The 19,527-nt window shown below is 37.0% G+C and overlaps 5 protein-coding genes across 5 annotated transcripts; 4 read left to right on the forward strand and 1 right to left on the reverse strand.

Annotated features, from left to right (window-relative positions):
- Positions 1-18: 18 nt before the first annotated feature.
- On the forward strand, positions 19-1,370 carry LOC9306070 (ankyrin repeat domain-containing protein 29). The gene is made up of 2 exons (XM_021018882.1): positions 19-237; positions 574-1,370. The coding sequence occupies exons 1-2, from the start codon at positions 89-91 to the stop codon at positions 1,148-1,150; spliced, it is 726 nt and encodes a 241-aa protein (XP_020874541.1). The 5' UTR covers positions 19-88; the 3' UTR covers positions 1,151-1,370.
- On the reverse strand, positions 1,347-3,218 carry LOC9304024. Its single transcript, XM_021018875.1, has 5 exons — positions 2,810-3,218; positions 2,477-2,607; positions 2,245-2,370; positions 2,014-2,141; positions 1,347-1,765 (listed from the first exon to the last, which is right to left on the reverse strand). Exons 1-5 carry the CDS (start codon positions 3,036-3,038, stop codon positions 1,468-1,470), a joined length of 912 nt encoding a protein of 303 aa, XP_020874534.1. The 5' UTR covers positions 3,039-3,218; the 3' UTR covers positions 1,347-1,467.
- Positions 3,219-3,302: 84 nt separating this feature from the next.
- On the forward strand, positions 3,303-6,501 carry LOC9306071 (replication protein A 70 kDa DNA-binding subunit E). Its single transcript, XM_002867906.2, has 2 exons — positions 3,303-4,044; positions 4,196-6,501. The coding sequence occupies exons 1-2, from the start codon at positions 3,761-3,763 to the stop codon at positions 6,315-6,317; spliced, it is 2,406 nt and encodes an 801-aa protein (XP_002867952.1). The 5' UTR covers positions 3,303-3,760; the 3' UTR covers positions 6,318-6,501.
- A 3,194-nt stretch (positions 6,502-9,695) lies between these two features.
- LOC9304025 (probable methyltransferase PMT21) lies at positions 9,696-13,788 on the forward strand. Its single transcript, XM_002867907.2, has 8 exons — positions 9,696-10,013; positions 10,974-11,271; positions 11,360-11,508; positions 11,619-11,814; positions 11,905-12,115; positions 12,228-12,906; positions 12,985-13,062; positions 13,146-13,788. The coding sequence occupies exons 2-8, from the start codon at positions 11,011-11,013 to the stop codon at positions 13,372-13,374; spliced, it is 1,803 nt and encodes a 600-aa protein (XP_002867953.1). The 5' UTR covers positions 9,696-10,013; positions 10,974-11,010; the 3' UTR covers positions 13,375-13,788.
- Positions 13,789-14,695: 907 nt separating this feature from the next.
- On the forward strand, positions 14,696-19,508 carry LOC9304026 (cyclin-dependent kinase F-4). The gene is given in 16 exon segments (XM_021018887.1): positions 14,696-14,935; positions 15,450-15,677; positions 16,090-16,562; positions 16,664-16,742; positions 16,826-16,894; positions 16,977-17,066; positions 17,155-17,293; positions 17,444-17,546; positions 17,693-17,745; positions 17,837-17,903; positions 18,001-18,109; positions 18,191-18,256; positions 18,354-18,422; positions 18,507-18,582; positions 18,669-18,896; positions 18,991-19,508. Coding segments are annotated over 14 exon segments (1,404 nt in total). The 5' UTR covers positions 14,696-14,935; positions 15,450-15,677; positions 16,090-16,554; the 3' UTR covers positions 19,239-19,508.
- The last annotated feature ends 19 nt before the right edge of the window (positions 19,509-19,527 follow it).

Here is a 19,527-nt window from a genome sequence, read left to right on the forward strand (position 1 = left end):
ACCCGTATAGATATCACCCGAACCGCCATAATCACTGGTAAACGAAGAACTGAATAGAGGAGACGGAGGAGCACTGAAGAAGACGAAAATGGTAGGCGGAAGCGGCGGTGGAAGAGGAGGAGGAGCATCGGCTGATCTTCACTCCGCGGCAAGATCTGGTGATTTAGCAGCAGTTCAATCTATACTCAGCTCTAATCCTTTGGCTGTTAATTCTAGGGATAAGCATTCTCGGACTCCGTATCCTTTCTTCTCGCAAAATCACTCTTCTTCGATTTTAGTTTCTGCTTGATAATGAAATTCAACTTCTCTCGATCACTTTTCTTTGTTTAACTACAAATTTTCTTATGTTTCCTGAATGTTCTTTGCTACGGCCTTAGTTAGGGTTTATATCTAGGTTTTAAATCTTGATACTTAACATTTGATTTGGTTACTAGGAGAATGGCCAAGTTTAAAGCTATGTGGTTCGTAGATTACACCTAGAGCAATGATAGATTTCATATACTTTTCGTGTTCTTTGAAGTCTTTTGTTGTTCATTTCTTTGTCCTTAACATCATGATCTCTTGGGGTAATAGACTGCACTTAGCAGCATGGGCAGGGCACAATGAGGTCGTGAGCTACTTATGCAAGAACAAAGCTGATGTTGGTGCTGCAGCAGGAGATGACATGGGTGCAATTCACTTTGCTTCCCAAAAGGGGCATTTGGAAGTTGTGAGAACTCTATTATCTGCTGGTGGTTCTGTGAAATCTATCACTCGCAAGGGACTCACACCTCTTCACTATGCTGCTCAAGGTTCTCACTTTGAAATTGTCAAGTACTTGGTTAAGAAAGGAGCGAATGTCAGAGCTACTACAAAGGCCGGGAAGAATCCAGCAGATGTTGCGGGTAATGCAGAAACCCAAAACTTCCTTGAAGAATGTGAAGAGCAAGCAAGGAAAGCTAAGGTGAACAATGAGAAAAAGACAGAAGAAGTGAAACCAGCAAGTTGTAGCAATGAAGGAGATATCAAGGATCTGAAAAGAAAGGAATCTGAGGATGGAAACCAGGGTGAGAAAGAAGAAGCTTCTGCGGTATCGAAAAAGCCAAAAGTTGCTCTTTCGCATCTTCAGGACACTGACGACACAGAAGCTGATCAAGAAGAAGAAACCTAGGAACCAAACAATGTTACTTCTTCTAGTCCATCAGAAGTATCTACTTAACAAGAGTTGTAAGATCCATCCTTAAGATAAGCCAGATTTCACCAAAACTTTTGTTTGTTTCTGAGATCCGTAATAGTTTGTAGAAGAATCCATCAGTTTCCATGACAGTTGGTAAGACAGATTGTTTTTAGCTGTTAAATCAATCCTCCGACTTTAAAGCTGTTTCTCTGTATTGCTTTCTTTTTCTGTAAATGATTTACGATTACATCACACAACTGTCTACGAATCATTACATAATCACTCACTCTCTCTCAAATAATGTTTTGTTTCTAAGCCTTTGGAAAAAGAATTTTCAAGTATTGTGTCGCCATCCATCCGAGAACCGAGAAGTAAACAAGAAGCAAACATGCACGCTTCACTTGTACCAAGAGATTCACCTTAGAAAACTGGCTCTTCACTGAACAAAAAGCTCGAGGGAACCAAGATTTTGCATGTCGTAAGATCCGTACGATGAAGACTATGATTATGGAAGTTGCGAAGCCAGAGACAGTGCCAGCGATCACATCATATTTCCAGTACTTTGGTGTTGCTTCTCCATTAAACCATGACTGTAAAAGTTTAGAGATTCTGGAGAAAAAAGAACCAATGAAAGAGGATCAATTCGGTGAATAACAGCACCAAGACAAGACAAGACTGACAAACTAAACAGATGATAGAACATTCGTAAATGATTTCAACAAAACAAACGCCTCAATCGTTGTGCTATTACTAATTATCATGGATTTCATGATTTTTCATCATGATTCTCCTATAGTGTGTATGTGTTTAGTTATGATGAAAAATGTATAAAAATGAGAGAAAAGATAAGAACTTACACAACAGAGTATTGCTTAACAATGTCGTTGAAAGAAAGATCATTTGCTTGGCAACCGAAAAAGCTATCCCGATAAAGCTTTATCTTTGGAATCCCTAATGTGTACCAGCAATCATAAGTCTCATTCACCTGGACAAACAAAAACATATTGCAATCCGAAACACAACGCAATTCAGAACAGTAAACAAACTGATATCAAGTGCAGAGATTCAATATGGTCAAAAGAACCTACCTTGAAGTTATCTTTAGTAAGCAATGCAGCACCAAAGTTAGGTCTGCACTCAGGAGGAAGAGCTTCATTTGGTGCTTCTGAAAACGCTAGCCGTGTTTGACCCATTAAGTTATCTTTATACTCTACCTGTGAATGCGATCATCGAAACGAAAAAACAGATACAATAGAATTAGTAAATTTCTCTACTTTGAAAAGCAAAAGACAGATATATTTCTGCAGAATATCTCACAACCTTGAAGACAGAAGCCCAATAGTAATCATAACGACATCTGAATTTATCTCTCTCAAAAGGGTAAAACACATGTTGTGCTTTGATGTTCAATAGTCCAATGCCACACACTTTAGAAGACCTAAGATCAACAGCTACATCAAAATTAAGTAAAGCCATGAGATTCATACAAAAGAAACAAAACCCCCAAAATCATTGTAAAAGACTTTCAATTTCAATCATAAGAGATTACTGTGACAGAGATCATTAGAAAGTGAGACCATTTATCACAAGAAACCTATCAATTTCTGCAATCAATTGATGATAAACCAAATAGAATCAAAGCTTTAAACTTACAGCTGGAAACAATTTTGCAGCGGGAATGAAGAGAAGCAGAAGAAGAAGAAAAAGAATAAACCCACAATTCACCGATGAAAATCACTAAGATTCCTAATAGAAACGACAAGACGACGAAGCTGATGATCGAGAAGACTAGCACTGTACAGAATCGCAAAGCTAACGAAGAGAAAACCCTCTTTTGCTTCTTTGTTGTCGTCACCGACGACGTCGTTTCTTCGGAATCCATACTATCTTCTCCGGTGAGTGAGTTTTACTCAGAACAAAGAAATCGAATAATCCATTTTTCACGCTGATCTCAACGACGGTCACCGGGAAATCAAATCTTACCGATATCCGATTATCCGATTTTTTTTTTCAATTGCCTTTTTTTTTTTTTTTCCTCGTTGAGTCTTTGACTGTCGTTGCGACGATGATGTGAGTGTGTAAATGCAATTAAAACAAAATATTTTTTCGGACAGGGTTGATCAATGTGAATGTGATGGAGAGAGATTGCTGACTCAACAGTACAGTTGCCACATGTTCCACGTAATATGTTCGTTTACTTGTCATATTGGGCCTTTAAATGGGCCTGTATCTGTGCTCGAGTCTTCTCGAAAACATTCCACGTCACCATTCTACACGATTAACGAAGCTTGCAAGGGAATTTTCAGAAGGGTAAATCCGTAATTATACCAAATCGTGGCTCGATTGCGATTTTCCAAATTCTTGAAACCCTTATTTTAGTTTCCCTCTCAAACGGAGCGTAAAGTTTCCACCTTTCACTCTAGGGCTAATCTCAAATCCTTCATCTTCTTCAACCTCTAGTCTCTGTAGATTCAAGCCAATCTGTTTTCGCCTTCACAACTTTCCTCAATTTCAGATTCATTCATAAAGATTCACCCTTTTTCTTCTCTAATTGCTTCTACTGATTATCCAAGTTTCTTGGTTTTTTTTTTTTAATCTGTAACGATGGAGGTAAGTTTGACGGCGGGAGCAATCGGGAAGATAATGAGTGGGGAAGTGACGACTGAGGCAGATATGATTCCGGTGCTGCAAGTGACGGAATTGAAGCAGCTTAAGGCTTATCAAGATCCAACGAGAGAGAGGTTTAGGATGGGTTTATCAGATGGGACTCACTTGCATCAAGGTATGCTCGCAACTGATCTCAACGATCTTGTCAAACAAGGGACTCTTCAATCCGGTTCCATTGTTCGACTTACTCATTTCGGCGTTCATGTCGTCCAGACTCGAAGGTAATTCTATCTCTGAACAAGAAGATCTTGAAGTTAGGATATGTGGAAGTTGGTAAAGTTTTGTACTAGATAGCCAATATAGTTGCTTTATGTAAGAGACTACATTAACTAAAATTCAAATAAATTCATAAAGTTTTGATTTTGATGACAGGATTGTTATTGTTCGGGAACTGGAGGTGATAAAATCGAATTCTGATATAATCGGGCATCCTGTTCCAGGAGGAAAGCATAATGATCAACGTGGAGCAGAGTCTGGTATTAAGTTAAATACAACTGGTTCTGATCAACAGGGTCTTGGTGTCCGTCAAGTTAACAATATCGAGACAGGGAGAAGTAATGCAGCGATGTCACCTCAAGTTGATCAAAGGCCAGTGTTTGGTACTAGTTCTAGTGTTCCTGCATCAACAACGCCTTCCACTCGGGTAGACAGCAACCCGTCTGCAGGTCATGGAGTTTCTAGGCAGGACCATGCTCGTGATCCTCCAACCAGTTATCCTCGTCAGCCTCAACCACCACCACCGATGTATGCAAACAGGGGACCAGTGGTAAGGAACGAAGCACCTCCTAGGATAATTCCAATTAATGCTCTTAGCCCGTACTCGGGTAGGTGGACCATCAAGGCCAGAGTCACGAATAAAGCAGCACTTAAGCAATACAGTAATCCCCGTGGGGAGGGGAAAGTGTTCAACTTTGATCTTCTTGATGCTGATGGCGGAGAAATACGTGTTACTTGTTTTAACGCTGTGGCTGATCAATTCTTTGACCAGATTGTTGTTGGTAATCTTTATCTGATTTCGAGGGGAAGTTTGCGGCCTGCCCAGAAGAACTTCAATCATCTTCCCAATGATTACGAGATCATGCTGGATAATGCATCAACTATAAAACAATGCTATGAGGAGGATGCTGCAATTCCGCGCCAACAGTTCCATTTCCGTACTATAGGTGATATTGAAAGCATGGAGAATAACAGCATCATTGATGTAATTGGTATTGTGTCATCTATCAGTCCTACTGTAACAATAACGAGGAAAAACGGAACTGCAACACCGAAAAGATCACTTCAGTTGAAGGATATGTCTGGCCGAAGTGTCGAGGTAACTATGTGGGGTAACTTCTGCAATGCAGAAGGACAAAGGCTGCAAAATCTTTGTGATTCTGGGGAGTTTCCGGTTCTTGCTGTTAAGGCGGGCAGGATCAGTGAATTTAACGGAAAGACAGTGAGCACCATTGGATCAAGTCAACTGTTCATTGACCCAGATTTTGTTGAAGCCCACAAACTGAAGGACTGGTTTGAGAGAGAAGGAAAGAGTGTCCCTTGTATCTCCTTATCTCGGGAGTTTTCCGGCAGTGGCAGAGTAGATGTTCGTAAAACAATTTCTCAAATTAAAGATGAGAAACTAGGGACCTCAGAAAAACCAGACTGGATTACAGTCAGTGCCACAATTATATACATGAAGGTTGAAAACTTCTGCTACACAGCTTGTCCTATCATGAATGGTGATCGTCCGTGCAGCAAAAAAGTAACGGACAATGGAGATGGCACATGGCGGTGCGAAAAGTGTGATAAAAGCGTCGATGAATGTGACTACAGGTATATACTGCAGCTCCAGATACAGGACCATACGGATCTTACTTGGGTCACAGCATTCCAGGAGGCTGGTGAAGAGATAATGGGCATATCTGCTAAAGATTTGTATTATGTGAAGTATGAACACAATGATGAGGAAAAATTCGAAGATATCATCCGTAAGGTTGCTTTTACCAAGTACATCTTCAAGCTGAAGGTAAAAGAAGAAACATTCAGCGACGAACAGCGTGTGAAAGCAACAGTTGTGAAAGTGGACAAGCTAAACTATTCATCAGATACCAGGACTATTTTAGATGCCATGGATAAACTCAGGACTGGAGATGCAAGTTCTCTTTCCATTAACATTAACGCAGAAGGATCTCATTACAACGCTGATGCAGTTAACACTGGTACAGGAAGCTCAGGAAGCTCAGGAACCAGAGATCCCTCATCAGTCCAAAGAAGGGATTTCAGTTTACATGCTCATCAATCAGGTCAATCTGGGAATCACTATAGTAGTGGCTCTAGGCCTCAAGGTGGTGATGCTACTACTAGCTGCAATGTCTGTGGAAACAGTGGTCATGTTTCTGCAAACTGTCCAAGTGCTACGACTGAGCCGCAAGGGCAGTACATGGGTGGCTCTTACAGAGGCATGTCGGGGAGTTATGGAGGAGGAATACCTAGGCAACATGTTGGAAGCTACTGAGATTCACAATCATCATCTGGCGCTCTCACTTTTTTTTTGGTAGAATGAACTAATGCCATGCTTATTTGAAGCCTTTTTAGGTTATCTATTTAAGCATATCAGTTTCTTTTCTTTGGGTTTTTGCAAATATAAACTCGTTTTGTGATACCTTAAGTTTCTCAGTGAAGAATGGTGTTTCTGCTAATGTTAAGTTGGGAAGAAAAGTGTTACATTCGGAAGCATTTGCACCATAAGTGTTTGATTATGAAAACTCTTATGATCCAAAAGCTTCACCAAAAGAACCAAGGAATATTATTACTCTTATAAACTTTAGAGTTGTTTCTGCAATATTTGGCATGCATGATTCGATCGTGCAAACTCTGAAATCCTTAAAATTCTTTCTGCTCCTCTAGCTAGACTTAATCAAGTGACGAGTTAATTATTTAGTATATTTTAGTGAACAATAGGATTAAGAAGAGAGTTAGAATTTATTCTTATCTAATATTCGTAGCTTGATAGCTCATGACAAAATTTAGATTACCATTGGTAACCACGGAGAAGTAGAATGTTAAGCATCACATTCATGACTTCTTTGGTTGGTATGACGATCTTCCATCTCAATTTTCCATGCTCTTAATAATATTTCAACTCTAAATATAAGTCTATTGTAACATTTTGAAAGATAAAGAAAATAAATCAATAAACATTAGATGTTGATTTAATGTTATGCTATTGAAATGTATGAACACAAAAAGAATTGTTGGAATTCATTGCCTTGCTTGCCATTATGATTGGCATCAAACCTACAAAAAAAAACCAGGTGTAATTCAGCCGAACACACGAAAAGTTGAATTAATTTGACTCATTAAGTTACTACTTTTTTCAACTTTTCATACCTTTCTATGGTTTTTGTGTATTCTTTAATTTGAAAAAAAAAAAAGAGTGATGATATTGGTGTAAATAGACCTAAATGACACATGGGAAGATGATGCACCATTAACAGATTCCACATGGGGGAAGGTGAGTTACCATTTTCCAACTTTGACTTATTCAAAAGTATTTGGTTCTGAAGTCACACAACACTACAAATTACGTTATGACTTATATTATGATCCTTCATCTGAGATCCCACGCTTATGACCTTTGTGATTGCAATTATGAGTCAAAGGATCAACACATTAAGAGAAAACTATGCTACAAAATTTAGACATATTCGGAATTTCGGATCGTAGATTTATCATAAATCAAGTTTTAGTAATCACAACAATTATAAAAAAAAAAGTTTTAGTAATCACCTATATATATATATATAGTTTTAGTAGAAATTAGTTTCTTACTTTCCACTAGAGACAAAATTTTCAGTTTTAGTGGGTGATTGATTGGACTGTATCTGTAAAGTTTTTGCTGCAGAATTTTTGCTGTAATTGTGTTGGCTGTAGTTGTAGCCTTTGTTGATGTAGAATTTTTGCTGTAAGTGAATTGGTTGTAGCTGTAAGTTTTTGGACATAGGTATTTTAAAATAAAAATATAATATTTATAATAAAATTTTCATTTATACTTTTTAAAGTAAATAAAATTGTTTATATTATTAATTAAAATTAAAATACAAACAATAAATATTTTTTAAAAAATCCTAGTCAAAACTCAAAACACAAAAGTCTATGTATTCTTTGATAATTTTATTTTTGAAACTTATTTTTGTTTTTTATTTTTTAAATTTTTGTTGATAATTTCTAATTTTTATATTTATCTAATTTTAATGTGAATTAAAACTTCTACCGCAAAAAAAATAGGGTTTTAGAAATTTACTTTGCTACCGCCTAAAAAAAAAGGTTGTAGCTTTTTAAAAACCACTACAACATGATTGACATATAATTTAGGCTTTAAGAAAAATTAAAACTGAAAGGTGGACTTACAGACCAACCAATCAAGCATTTAGTTAGACATGTCAATTAGAGCCAAAGCCCGTGGGCTAGCCCGGCCCAGCCCTGAAAAATAGAGGGCTCGGACTTCAAAATATATGTCCAGAAAAAATTGGGCTTTTCGGATTAAACCCGTTCGGACTAAAGAATTTTTTGAGCTTAGCCCGGCCGACCTCGAGCTAGCCCGAAAGCCCTCTAAAATACTAAAGACTTTAGTTACTTAAGGTTTAAAACATAAACGTTTTTTTATATATAAAAAAAAAAAACATAGTTCTTGCAAGAGATCTGCCATCCAAATATATAATTCTTAACTAATAAACCGATACACTATTTTACGACGATAAATTAAATAACTAGATAACAGTATAATATTGGATGGAATCTGTAAATAGTAGTATACTGTGGAGGAGGAATTCATTAACCGCGTTTCGATTAGTCAACACTTAATAATTCAGTGTTGTCGTGGATCTATCACAAGTGACAAACCCACCGACTAAAAACTCGGCTAACTTCAACTAATTTAATTAATATTTTCGTGTTATTTTCATATATTGTGGTTAATATTTAAATGAGTCATTTGTTTTTTGTAATAACGTTGTTCCGATTTTTATTCTTTTATCCAATCCTTTTTTAAATGGTTGTGTATCCAAAGGAAGTGGAAAACATAAAGAGCTAATTTGATGAATGATAATAATATAAAGAAAAAAAGAGAGAATATTTAGTTAAGATAGTGAACTGAATCGTATTTTTACTATTTAAAGTAGCCAATCCTGACTGAAATCAAAGTGAAACTCGAACCTTTAAATTTACTTTTATGTAATTTCTTTATAAGCATTGTACCACTGTAATTATACGATTATGAAATGTAAAAAAATAAAATAGAAAGGGAATATATATCATCACTCCCATGAAATAGGGATTTCCAGTTAAATGTGTTTTTGCATGGGACGATTGATGATATAAGGAAAGTCGTGACGCCGACGGTGAATCGTTTTGTCGGTGGTGGGTTCCATTTTATCGCTTTTTTTTCTTCACTTATTTAAATTTAGATAAGAATCCTAAAAAACGATTGGTGACTTTAGTAAAAGGAAAAACAACTTGCTACTTTTTGGAAACAAACCTAAAATTCCGGGAACTACAATCTATAATAATCGTTACAATTTCCTAGAGAGGATCTAGCAAATTATAGAATTTCGTATTTCCATATTTGTTTTTTTTCCATAATTTATTTGTTTTCAGTGACACTCCACTTTAGTGGATCCAAATCATTTGAAATTCTCATAATTGCTAGATAGTTAGTGATGATATCAACTGGAAAATATCTTGCTATATAGAAAACGATTTCCCATCAACAGTCAATAATAAATAAATAAAATTTATCAAAAAATAATAATTAAATAAAAACCAAAACAATAGTGAAAATTATGTGAAAATAATAGTTAGATTTAAAAGAAATGAAAAAGATAGAAAACGAAAGGAGAGACAGAGAGTGAACGAAAGAAAAAGATGGACGAGAAAAAATAAATAAAAAGAAGAAATAATAATTATTAGTTTTTTTTTCCTCACACCCAAATTGCAGAAGGAAGCTATATATGTTAACGTTAGCTTCTCTGCAAATCTCCTTATCTCTCGCCCATTTTTTTCTCATTTCGTCTTCAAAAATCGTCAGAGAGAGAGAGAGAGAGAATCAAAAAGTCTCTCTCTGTCACCGGAAAATCTTCTTCTCAGGAATTCGAGGAGACTATTCTAATCGGAAATCGCGCTTCTCAAACCCAGAATTAGAGGAAGCTTAAGGGTAAATGATACGTTTGTTCGTCTCTAAAATCATTTATATATATGCACAAATCGAGTTTTGTGTTTTGTTTTCTTCATGAAGTACGACGAATTTCGGTGAAAACCAGATCTGGATTTCGTAATTTTGCTCTCTGTTTCGTCTTCTCCATTTCTCCCTGATTCAAATAACATTTGCTTCCGTATGAACAAATCATAGCTTAATCTTCTGTTGAATAATGTGGATAATAATCTTCAGTTTGTAGTTTTTCGAATTTGGATTGTGAAATCCAGATTCATTTCGATTTGTATGTATTCTTCAGGTACTGTGTAATTCCAGATTCGTCGTTAATTTATTTGTTTTGATTAATCTTTTTGTTTGTTTGGTGAAATTAAAGATTAAAGACGTTTCCGTCTCAGCCAAGTAATGATTAATGCTAATTCTCTTGCTCTTACACTTTTTTTTTTTCGTCCTTTATGCTTTTTAGCTGTCTCTGCAAGTTTTTTTTTTGGTACAGATTTGTTTTTCAGACTTTAAATGCGAAAGTGAATAAGACTTTAAATAGAGATTCATTCATGTGTGTGCATTTATTATTTCATTTGATTCATTGTTTATTGTTCTCGAGTTTTGATGGACAATGTGAGAGCATGTTATAGCGGTCGAATCTGGGTCCCAAAACACCATGTGAGCTGAGATACATTAACATTAAAGCAACAATCTGTTAATGTCGGCAATGTTGTTTGTTCCTTTTAGATCTCGATTTTCTACATCCTTTGTTTCCTCAACTTTCAAAATATCATTTGTCAAATAGTCACACTTGGCCCATCATTTGTTTATTCAATGAATTAGCCAAAAAAGTTCTCTTTCCTAACTTTTTCGTAAATGGCCGAAGCTCGTTTGCTGCTCTTGTCTTTCCTAACTTTTGACTTATTGGTTGTTCTGTTGGTTCTAAGAATTGTTGACTAATATGTTGCTAATTTGCAGGTGTTAATCTTCTAAACAAAAGGATTCTGTTGAAACAATGAAGTATAAAGATGAGAAGTACGAGAAAGCTGAGAAAGGTTCAAGGGTTTTGCCCAAGACCATCTTACTGATTCTTCTTTGTGGACTTTCGTTCTACCTTGGTGGGTTGTATTGTGGGAAGAACAAAATAGAAGTTAATGATGTTGCAAAAGCTCAATCTTCTTCCTTAGATGTTGATGACTCTCTTCAAGTCAAATCTGTTTCTTTCTCGGAATGTAGCAGTGACTACCAGGATTACACTCCGTGCACTGATCCAAGGGTACATTCAATTTACTGATTTTTAGGGTGTGAGTGCTTGAATCTGGAAAAACTTTAGCTAATGTTTTTATTCCGTTTTGCTTGTTCAGAAATGGAAGAAGTATGGTACTCACAGGCTTACTTTTATGGAAAGACACTGTCCTCCTGTGTTTGATAGAAAGCAATGTCTGGTTCCTCCTCCTAATGGATATAAGCCACCTATAAGATGGCCAAAGAGCAAAGACGAATGTTGGTACAGGTAAATGTTTGTCCCTTTCCTGAACCTGATAATTGCATCTCTTAATTATTTTGATCTCTAGATCTCCCCTGTCCTCGAATATTTGAAGTAAGTTGGTAATTTGATTTCAGGAATGTGCCATATGATTGGATTAACAAGCAGAAATCTAACCAGAATTGGCTAAGGAAAGAGGGTGAAAAGTTCATTTTTCCTGGTGGAGGTACAATGTTTCCACATGGAGTTAGTGCATATGTCGATTTGATGCAAGATTTGATCCCTGAAATGAAAGATGGGACTATACGCACTGCCATAGACACTGGTTGTGGGGTAAGCTTATATATTTCTGGAATTTAACTTGGCAAATATCGGACTAGATGTTCTCTTCTTCAACTCCATTGATCTTGATCTGTTTTCAAGGTTGCGAGCTGGGGAGGCGATTTGTTAGACCGTGGTATCCTCACGGTATCACTTGCCCCGAGAGATAATCACGAAGCTCAAGTCCAGTTTGCTCTAGAACGTGGAATTCCTGCGATTCTTGGCATCATTTCCACTCAACGTCTCCCTTTCCCTTCAAATTCATTTGATATGGCTCATTGCTCAAGATGCCTTATTCCATGGACAGAATTCGGTAATTGAACTGTCTTTGATCAATTGAATTGCTATCTTGAATCTTCTTGATCATCGAACAATGCATGTGAGTATATCTTATACCAACCTTTGTTTCTTTCCTGCTCTATCAGGTGGAGTATATCTTTTGGAGGTTCACCGTATCCTAAGACCTGGTGGCTTCTGGGTCTTATCTGGTCCACCAGTCAACTACGAGAACCGTTGGAAAGGTTGGGACACAACCATTGAAGAGCAGAGATCAAACTACGAGAAGCTGCAAGAATTGTTATCTTCAATGTGCTTCAAACTGTATGCCAAGAAAGATGATATCGCAGTGTGGCAAAAATCTTCAGACAATCTATGCTATAACAAGTTGTCTAACGACCCTGATGCATACCCTCCAAAATGTGACGACAGCCTTGAGCCAGATTCTGCTTGGTATACACCGTTACGCCCTTGTGTTGTGGTTCCAAGCCCTAAGCTTAAGAGGACAGATTTGGAATCTACTCCCAAGTGGCCAGAGAGATTGCACACGACTCCTGAAAGAATCTCTGATGTTCCTGGGGGAAATGGTGGCGTGTTTAAACATGATGATAGCAAATGGAAAACACGGGCTAAGCATTACAAGAAGCTGTTACCCGCGATTGGTTCTGACAAGATTCGGAATGTGATGGATATGAACACTGCTTATGGAGGTTTGGCTGCTGCTCTGGTTGATGATCCTTTGTGGGTCATGAACGTTGTCTCTTCTTACGCTGCGAATACACTTCCCGTCGTGTTTGATCGTGGATTGATCGGAACATATCATGACTGGTAAACTCACCAAAACTTAATCTCTCTACTTTCAAACACTTTGAGTTCACATACATAATATGCTCTGTTGTTTCATAGGTGTGAAGCTTTTTCGACATATCCAAGAACTTATGATCTTCTTCACGTTGATGGGCTGTTTACATCTGAAAGCCAGAGGTAATGATAGAACAGAGATCTCATATCTTAGGACTTTGAAAACTTATCGATGATCTGATATGTAATGGTCTGGTTTTGGGCAGGTGTGATATGAAATATGTAATGCTGGAAATGGATAGGATATTGCGTCCTAACGGGTATGCAATTATACGCGAATCCAGCTACTTCGTAGATACGATTGCCTCAGTTGCTAAAGAACTGAGATGGAGCTGCCGTAAGGAACAAACAGAGTCCGAATCAGCGAATGAGAAGCTCTTGATTTGCCAGAAGAAGCTGTGGTATTCATCTACCGCCAGTTCCGAAACAAAATAAAAAGAAAAAAGAAAAAATAGGACAAATCCAAAGCTTAAGCTTAAAGCTTTTGTTTTGTTCGGAGATTTCTTGAGAACAAAGTCTCAACAACAACAACCATAGGTTCTTTGTGTTGCTTCGAAGCCAAGAAAGCTATTGAAAGCAGCCAATTCATTTTTATTATCCCAGCATATTTATCAATTTTCGTTTTTTTTGTTCTTTTTCTATTTTCCCTTTTAGTATATGCTTGGTGAGAATTATATATTTATTTTATTTTTAAACTGTAACTTTAAATTTTACTTCAAACGGTGATGTTCGAGATTTCTCGAATGTTAGGTATAATGATTTGAGATCTTCTTGTATTGTTTTACACGTTAATATGTTGGTGGTCCATGTCGATTTAGCGATTATAAAATTTTCTCTTCGTTACCTTAATGCTAAATATGAGTGTTTTTTTAACAATCATATACGGATGAAGTGCAAACTCAACGTATGTAAAATATTTGCTGTCTGATTTATATAATTTTGTTCGTGTTTAAAAAATATTATAGGACAAAAAATTTTAGATAAACAGTTGGAAAGTAAATCTAGTCGTGTTAGTTAGGTGGAAGATTCGTAATCGGATATGATAAACTAATTTTAAATATGATTGCAGGAATGCTTAAACATTGAACATAGTTGTATATAAAACATATATAAAATTCAATTTTAAATCTATGAAATCTGATAACAAGATCAAGAGTAAACAATCTCCTTTAAATTAATATTCAAAAATCGCATATTCCCTACCATTATACGACAAGCTAAAGTTCTATGGAGGGAAAGAACTTGAAATTCTTTTCTCCTTTTTTTCCAAACAACTTGAATTTCTTTCCCTCTAAATATATCCAACATAAATCGGAGGAACTAAATTTCTTTCCCTTTAAAACATGAAAGACCAATCTTTACGATTCCAAACGTGTTGCATTGTCATAATTAACGCTTTACTTTATATAAACATGTAAATAAACAATAATTGCGGTAATTTTAATTTCATTTTTGGTAAATCCCCATGAATCATGATTAAGATATAACTATCATAGAAAAGTCTAGAAAAAAAAACATAAATCAGTGTTACATCGTGGAAGGCAAGAATAAAGAGGCGGCCACGTAAAGATACCGGTTAATTCTTATCAAAATCAAACGGCTCATAATAAACAAACGACATCACCATGTGATAATCCTACGGTTATATATTAAAAGAACACCGTAAGCTCGTAGAGTGAGATACAGACGATTATAGCCAGTTTCGAAACTCGACACGACCACAATATCATCAATGACGATCGAACCAAAGTAGAAAATATTATTTTTCTAGCTGGGGAATATAAAATCGTAGGTTTTTTTTTTGGTCATCACAAGAGAACCGCACATAGAAAAAAGGAAGGAAGAGAGATATTTGGCAGAGAGAGAAAACGGTGGAGGAAGGATTGATATTTGTTGGACTTTTGGATCGAAAAATTGAAAGGTAAAGAGGTAGAGAAGCTCTGGATTCCGTCTCTTCCCGTCGTCGGCGACGGTGGTTTTGCCCGTTGGCTCTGAGGTATTTATATTTCTCAGATCTCCTTCTCTTCCATTTCATGTCTCTCGTTCTCTTGTGGTTCCGTGTTTGATCAGATTGGATCTGATTCTTGGTTTTGATTTAAAAATTCATTTGCTATGATTGGAATCGTGTGTTTGGGATCTGTTTGAGTCGAATTTGATTGAAATTTAGGGTTACGTAGGTAGATTCATTTATGTGGTAATGATTGATTTATCCTCGAATTGGATATGTTTCCAGCTTTTTTCAAGCTTTTTCAGATCTGTGAGTTATATAGTGGGCCAATATGTTAGGTGATGTTGTGAGCTTTGATCAGATATTGTGCTTTGTTATCTTATCTGCATTTTAATTATTGCTGCTAGGTGTTTGGGATGATGTTGATGAGACTGTAATGTAAGTTGAGTCCATTGTTACCCTACCGTGCTTGTCTGGCTTTCGGATGATTTCTCTATCTTTTCTTGTGTGTTATCTTTGGATTTCGTATGAATTTTTTCTATTGCTGTTTCGTTGCTATTAGGTTCTATCAGGCTTTAATTTAAGTGGATTTTCATCTTCTGAGATATGGAGCAAGTTTTTGTTTGGCCAAGCTGCTATCACTATCGGCTTTTCTCATTCCAAGAAGCGCTCGATTGGCGGTTTCTTGTACGTTCAGATTTCCTTGTGGGCTCTTTCGTTAACTGCACTTAGTGGTCAAACCCTCTTCTATGATCTTTAGAGGAAGGCGTGAGGCAAATTTCTGAGACAGGTATGGCTTTCGATTGAAGCTGTTTTATTCTACACGATTCTTCCTTCCTTAGATAGTTTGCCAATGGAACTTTAGTGCTTGCTATGCATTTGGTACAACTTGAATTCCTTGTAATTATCCCAACTGGAGTTTCTAATAGAATCCATGAAGATGGTTTTCACCTTATTTTTTGAGTGACAAAATCTGAAAATTTGAGAAATGGTAAAACTGCTAAAAAAAATTAGGAAATTTGACAAAGAAAAATATAAGTAAACAATTAACACGGAAGTCTTGTATGGCCATCATTCAGAAAAAAACACGTGCAGACAAGTTAAGAGGACGTCAAAGACCCCAAACTTGAAGAGATTTTTTGTACAGATCTTCTTATCTATCAGAGGATACTTAAATGTTCGACATTTTTGTTTTTTTGCAGGGCTGAAGTCTGCAAATTCTTCCTTCGCATAGTCCTAGAGAAACGTCTTTGTTCCTCTCTTTCGTATCTTGTTCTTATGGGTGCTGGTTGAAGAAAGATACATCAGTTTTCTTTTTCAAGTTTACGTATGTGGTTTCCTTGAGTCTGAACCCCTGAGTGAGATGTTGTGAGCATAGGGTCCTTCCTATTAGCCAACACATTCTTTCTTGTTGGTTCCTTGCGTCTTTGAGTTCTCAGTATGTGTTTTCCTCTTCTCTTGTTGTCTTTCTTTTGCCTTAATGGTCAACCCGTTTATGTTCAAAGTAAATAACGGTCAGTCTACCCAGCTGGAGAATCATTGATTTTACTGCCTTGGTGCCAAGTACTTGCTACGAACGACTGGAAGATTAATGCTATATAAATCTTTCAGAAGTTCTTTACATACAGAATAATATAAAGAAGCTACTTTGCTTTACCGGAAAAACGATGGACAGGTAGCTTAGTTTTCTCTCAACTTTTCTTTTAATATCTTTGGCATCTGGGCCCTTGATTTGTGGCTTAAGAATTTACTTCTCAACGCCTTATGAATTTATAGGTACAAGTTAATTAAAGAGGTTGGTGATGGAACATTTGGTAGTGTTTGGCGAGCTATAAATAAGCAGACGGGTGAAGTCGTAAGTTGCTTTCTTGGAGAGCTATCTATTACAGGTAGAATGTTCTGTTGATTTTTTAACTGACTGAAGTTTGTTACGAGCAGGTTGCAATTAAGAAAATGAAAAAGAAGTACTACTCTTGGGACGAATGTATTAATCTGAGAGAAGTGAAGGTATTGAACTACCTTTGTTGAATTGCTTTTGTTTTTTTTGTTTACTGTATGTTTACTTATTCCTCCTATTCCCTCCTATTAGTCGCTCAGGAGAATGAATCATCCAAACATCGTGAAGTTGAAGGAAGTCATCCGGGAAAATGATATCCTATACTTTGTCTTTGAGTACATGGTATACTTCTTTCCTGCTTGTTGTTTGATATTTTCTGATACTTCAATTCATTGCACTGAATCTGGTTATGTCATTCTTTCTTGATCAGGAGTGCAATCTTTACCAGCTTATGAAGGATCGACAAAAGCTTTTTGCAGAAGCTGATATCAAAAATTGGTGCTTTCAAGTCTTCCAAGGCCTTTCTTACATGCATCAGCGTGGTTACTTCCACCGCGATCTTAAGCCAGGTAATTAATATAGCCTTGAGGTGTGAGATACATAGCTTCAAACATCTGCTCTGAAGATTGGCAATTCTGATTTTAATCACTTTCTTTCTAACAATCATGGTTAAATAGTTTGACACTGAATATTTATCTATATTGTGTTGGGTGTTGCAGAAAATCTGTTAGTCTCTAAAGACATCATTAAGATTGCTGATTTTGGCCTGGCCCGGGAGGTTAATTCGAGTCCACCTTTTACCGAGTATGTTTCTACACGCTGGTAAGAGTCGCTTCCTTTTTTTTTGCGTTGCAATGAGTCATTCAGAAATATTAATATCTATGTATATTTGCACTTCATTGACCCATATGTTGATTACATGCTATACCAGTGCTGCCTTATTGACCCCAAAGTCTTTGTTCTAATAGGTACAGGGCCCCTGAAGTACTCCTACAGTCATATGTATACACATCAAAAGTTGGTTAGTATCCATACTGTAGCAAGAAATAATTACACTTTATCTTTAATGATGCAATTTAGTGCTAAACATTTTGACAATTGTTTTTGTTCAGATATGTGGGCGATGGGAGCTATTATGGCTGAGTTGTTGTCTCTTCGCCCTATTTTTCCTGGGGCTAGGTAATTTAGCTGTGATTAATTTGTATTCTTCTGATTAAAAATGTTGCAAAATCAATGATAATAAACAAGTGATTATGTTGTCGTATCATACTTGCAGTGAAGCAGATGAGATCTACAAAATCTGCAGTGTCATAGGCACCCCAACTGAGGAGACATGGTTGGAGGGACTTAATCTTGCTAACACTATAAACTATCAATTCCCTCAGGTACTTGCTCGAGCTTGAAAAATTGTGTCTTGAGGCTCACTGGTTTTTTTGTATCAGACAATAACGATTGTCATCTTGCAGCTTCCTGGTGTACCTCTTTCAAGCTTGATGCCATCTGCTAGTGAAGATGCAATTAATCTTATTGAGGTATTTTAACAACTCTTAAAAGGATATTCTATGAATCCAAGAACGTATTTCTTTTATTATCAGACAGTAATCTTCACCTTTTAACATGATAATTCAGCGGCTTTGCTCGTGGGATCCATGCAGCAGACCGACTGCTGCTGAGGTGCTGCAGCATCCGTTCTTCCAGGTACAACCAGAAAGTTTTTGATTGGACGATATGCGATGACTGTTATAGCTCTACTCCTTATCTAACTGTGTTCTCATATGGCAGAGTTGCTTTTATGTCCCACCATCTCTTCGTCCCAAGCCTTCTGTTGCAAGAACTCCTCCCGCCTGGTAATCTTGTAGTTTGTTGACAGCCAGTGTCAGGATGTGGAATTATTATATCTGTTTTGTGATTGTTACAATCAAAATTTCATTTTCTGTTATATAGTCGGGCCTAGGGGATCATTCGAGCACCAATCAGTTAAACGGCACCCGGTGTCTCTTGCCAATACTAAGCCATTCAATAGCTATGTTTCCCCAAAATCAAATGCCGCATTTGGTAGTGGCGTCCAGCGGAAACTTGAGATGGCTAATCAAGATGGGACGAGAAACACTAAACCCGTGAGAAGCTCTGTCAGAGACTCGAAATACAGACCACCCGGGAAAAAAAGTCCTCGTAAGTAAAAAAAGCTTTAAACCCACATTTTTTTCTTCAACATGTACAATGATTGTTTTACTTCATCTAACAAAACAAATCCATTCAATTGGAGAAAAAGCAGCAGCAGCGTCATTGAACAAGAACCGGGTCACTCGTAGTGTATCGGAGACTGCTGATAAACTCGCAAACATGACCATTGGAGCAACTGGATCTCGAAGACACTCTGTGTCCGTGGTTGGACAGCATCAACAGCTGAAACCACCTGCGATGAAGGCAGGTTGGGTAGGACAAACACGTGACATGTTCCTTAGACCAACACAACCCACCACCAATGCCTACTCTAGGAAAGTCGCTGGATGACCCCTAAACAAATAGTAACTCAAGCAAGCCTCTTCTGAGCAAATATTTACTTTACAAACTCTCTTATAATCGTTTACTCTGGTTTGTCCCTAAGTCTCAAATTCATCAGAAAACAAGTGTCTCCTTTTCTTTTATGACGCGTCTTTGCGCCGTCAATGGTTCTGCTTTTGTTTTATTTTCTTAATTTTTGTGTTAAGGTTTGTTTTTGCGTGAGCGTGAGCGTGACGTGACAATTAACTGTGGTTTGCAATAAAGTTCGACTTGGGACTATTTTTATTATTGGGTACTT

Source organism: Arabidopsis lyrata, assembly GCF_000004255.2.
Source record: "Arabidopsis lyrata subsp. lyrata unplaced genomic scaffold ARALYscaffold_7, whole genome shotgun sequence".
In the NCBI taxonomy this organism is placed as follows: Eukaryota; Viridiplantae; Streptophyta; class Magnoliopsida; order Brassicales; family Brassicaceae; genus Arabidopsis; species Arabidopsis lyrata.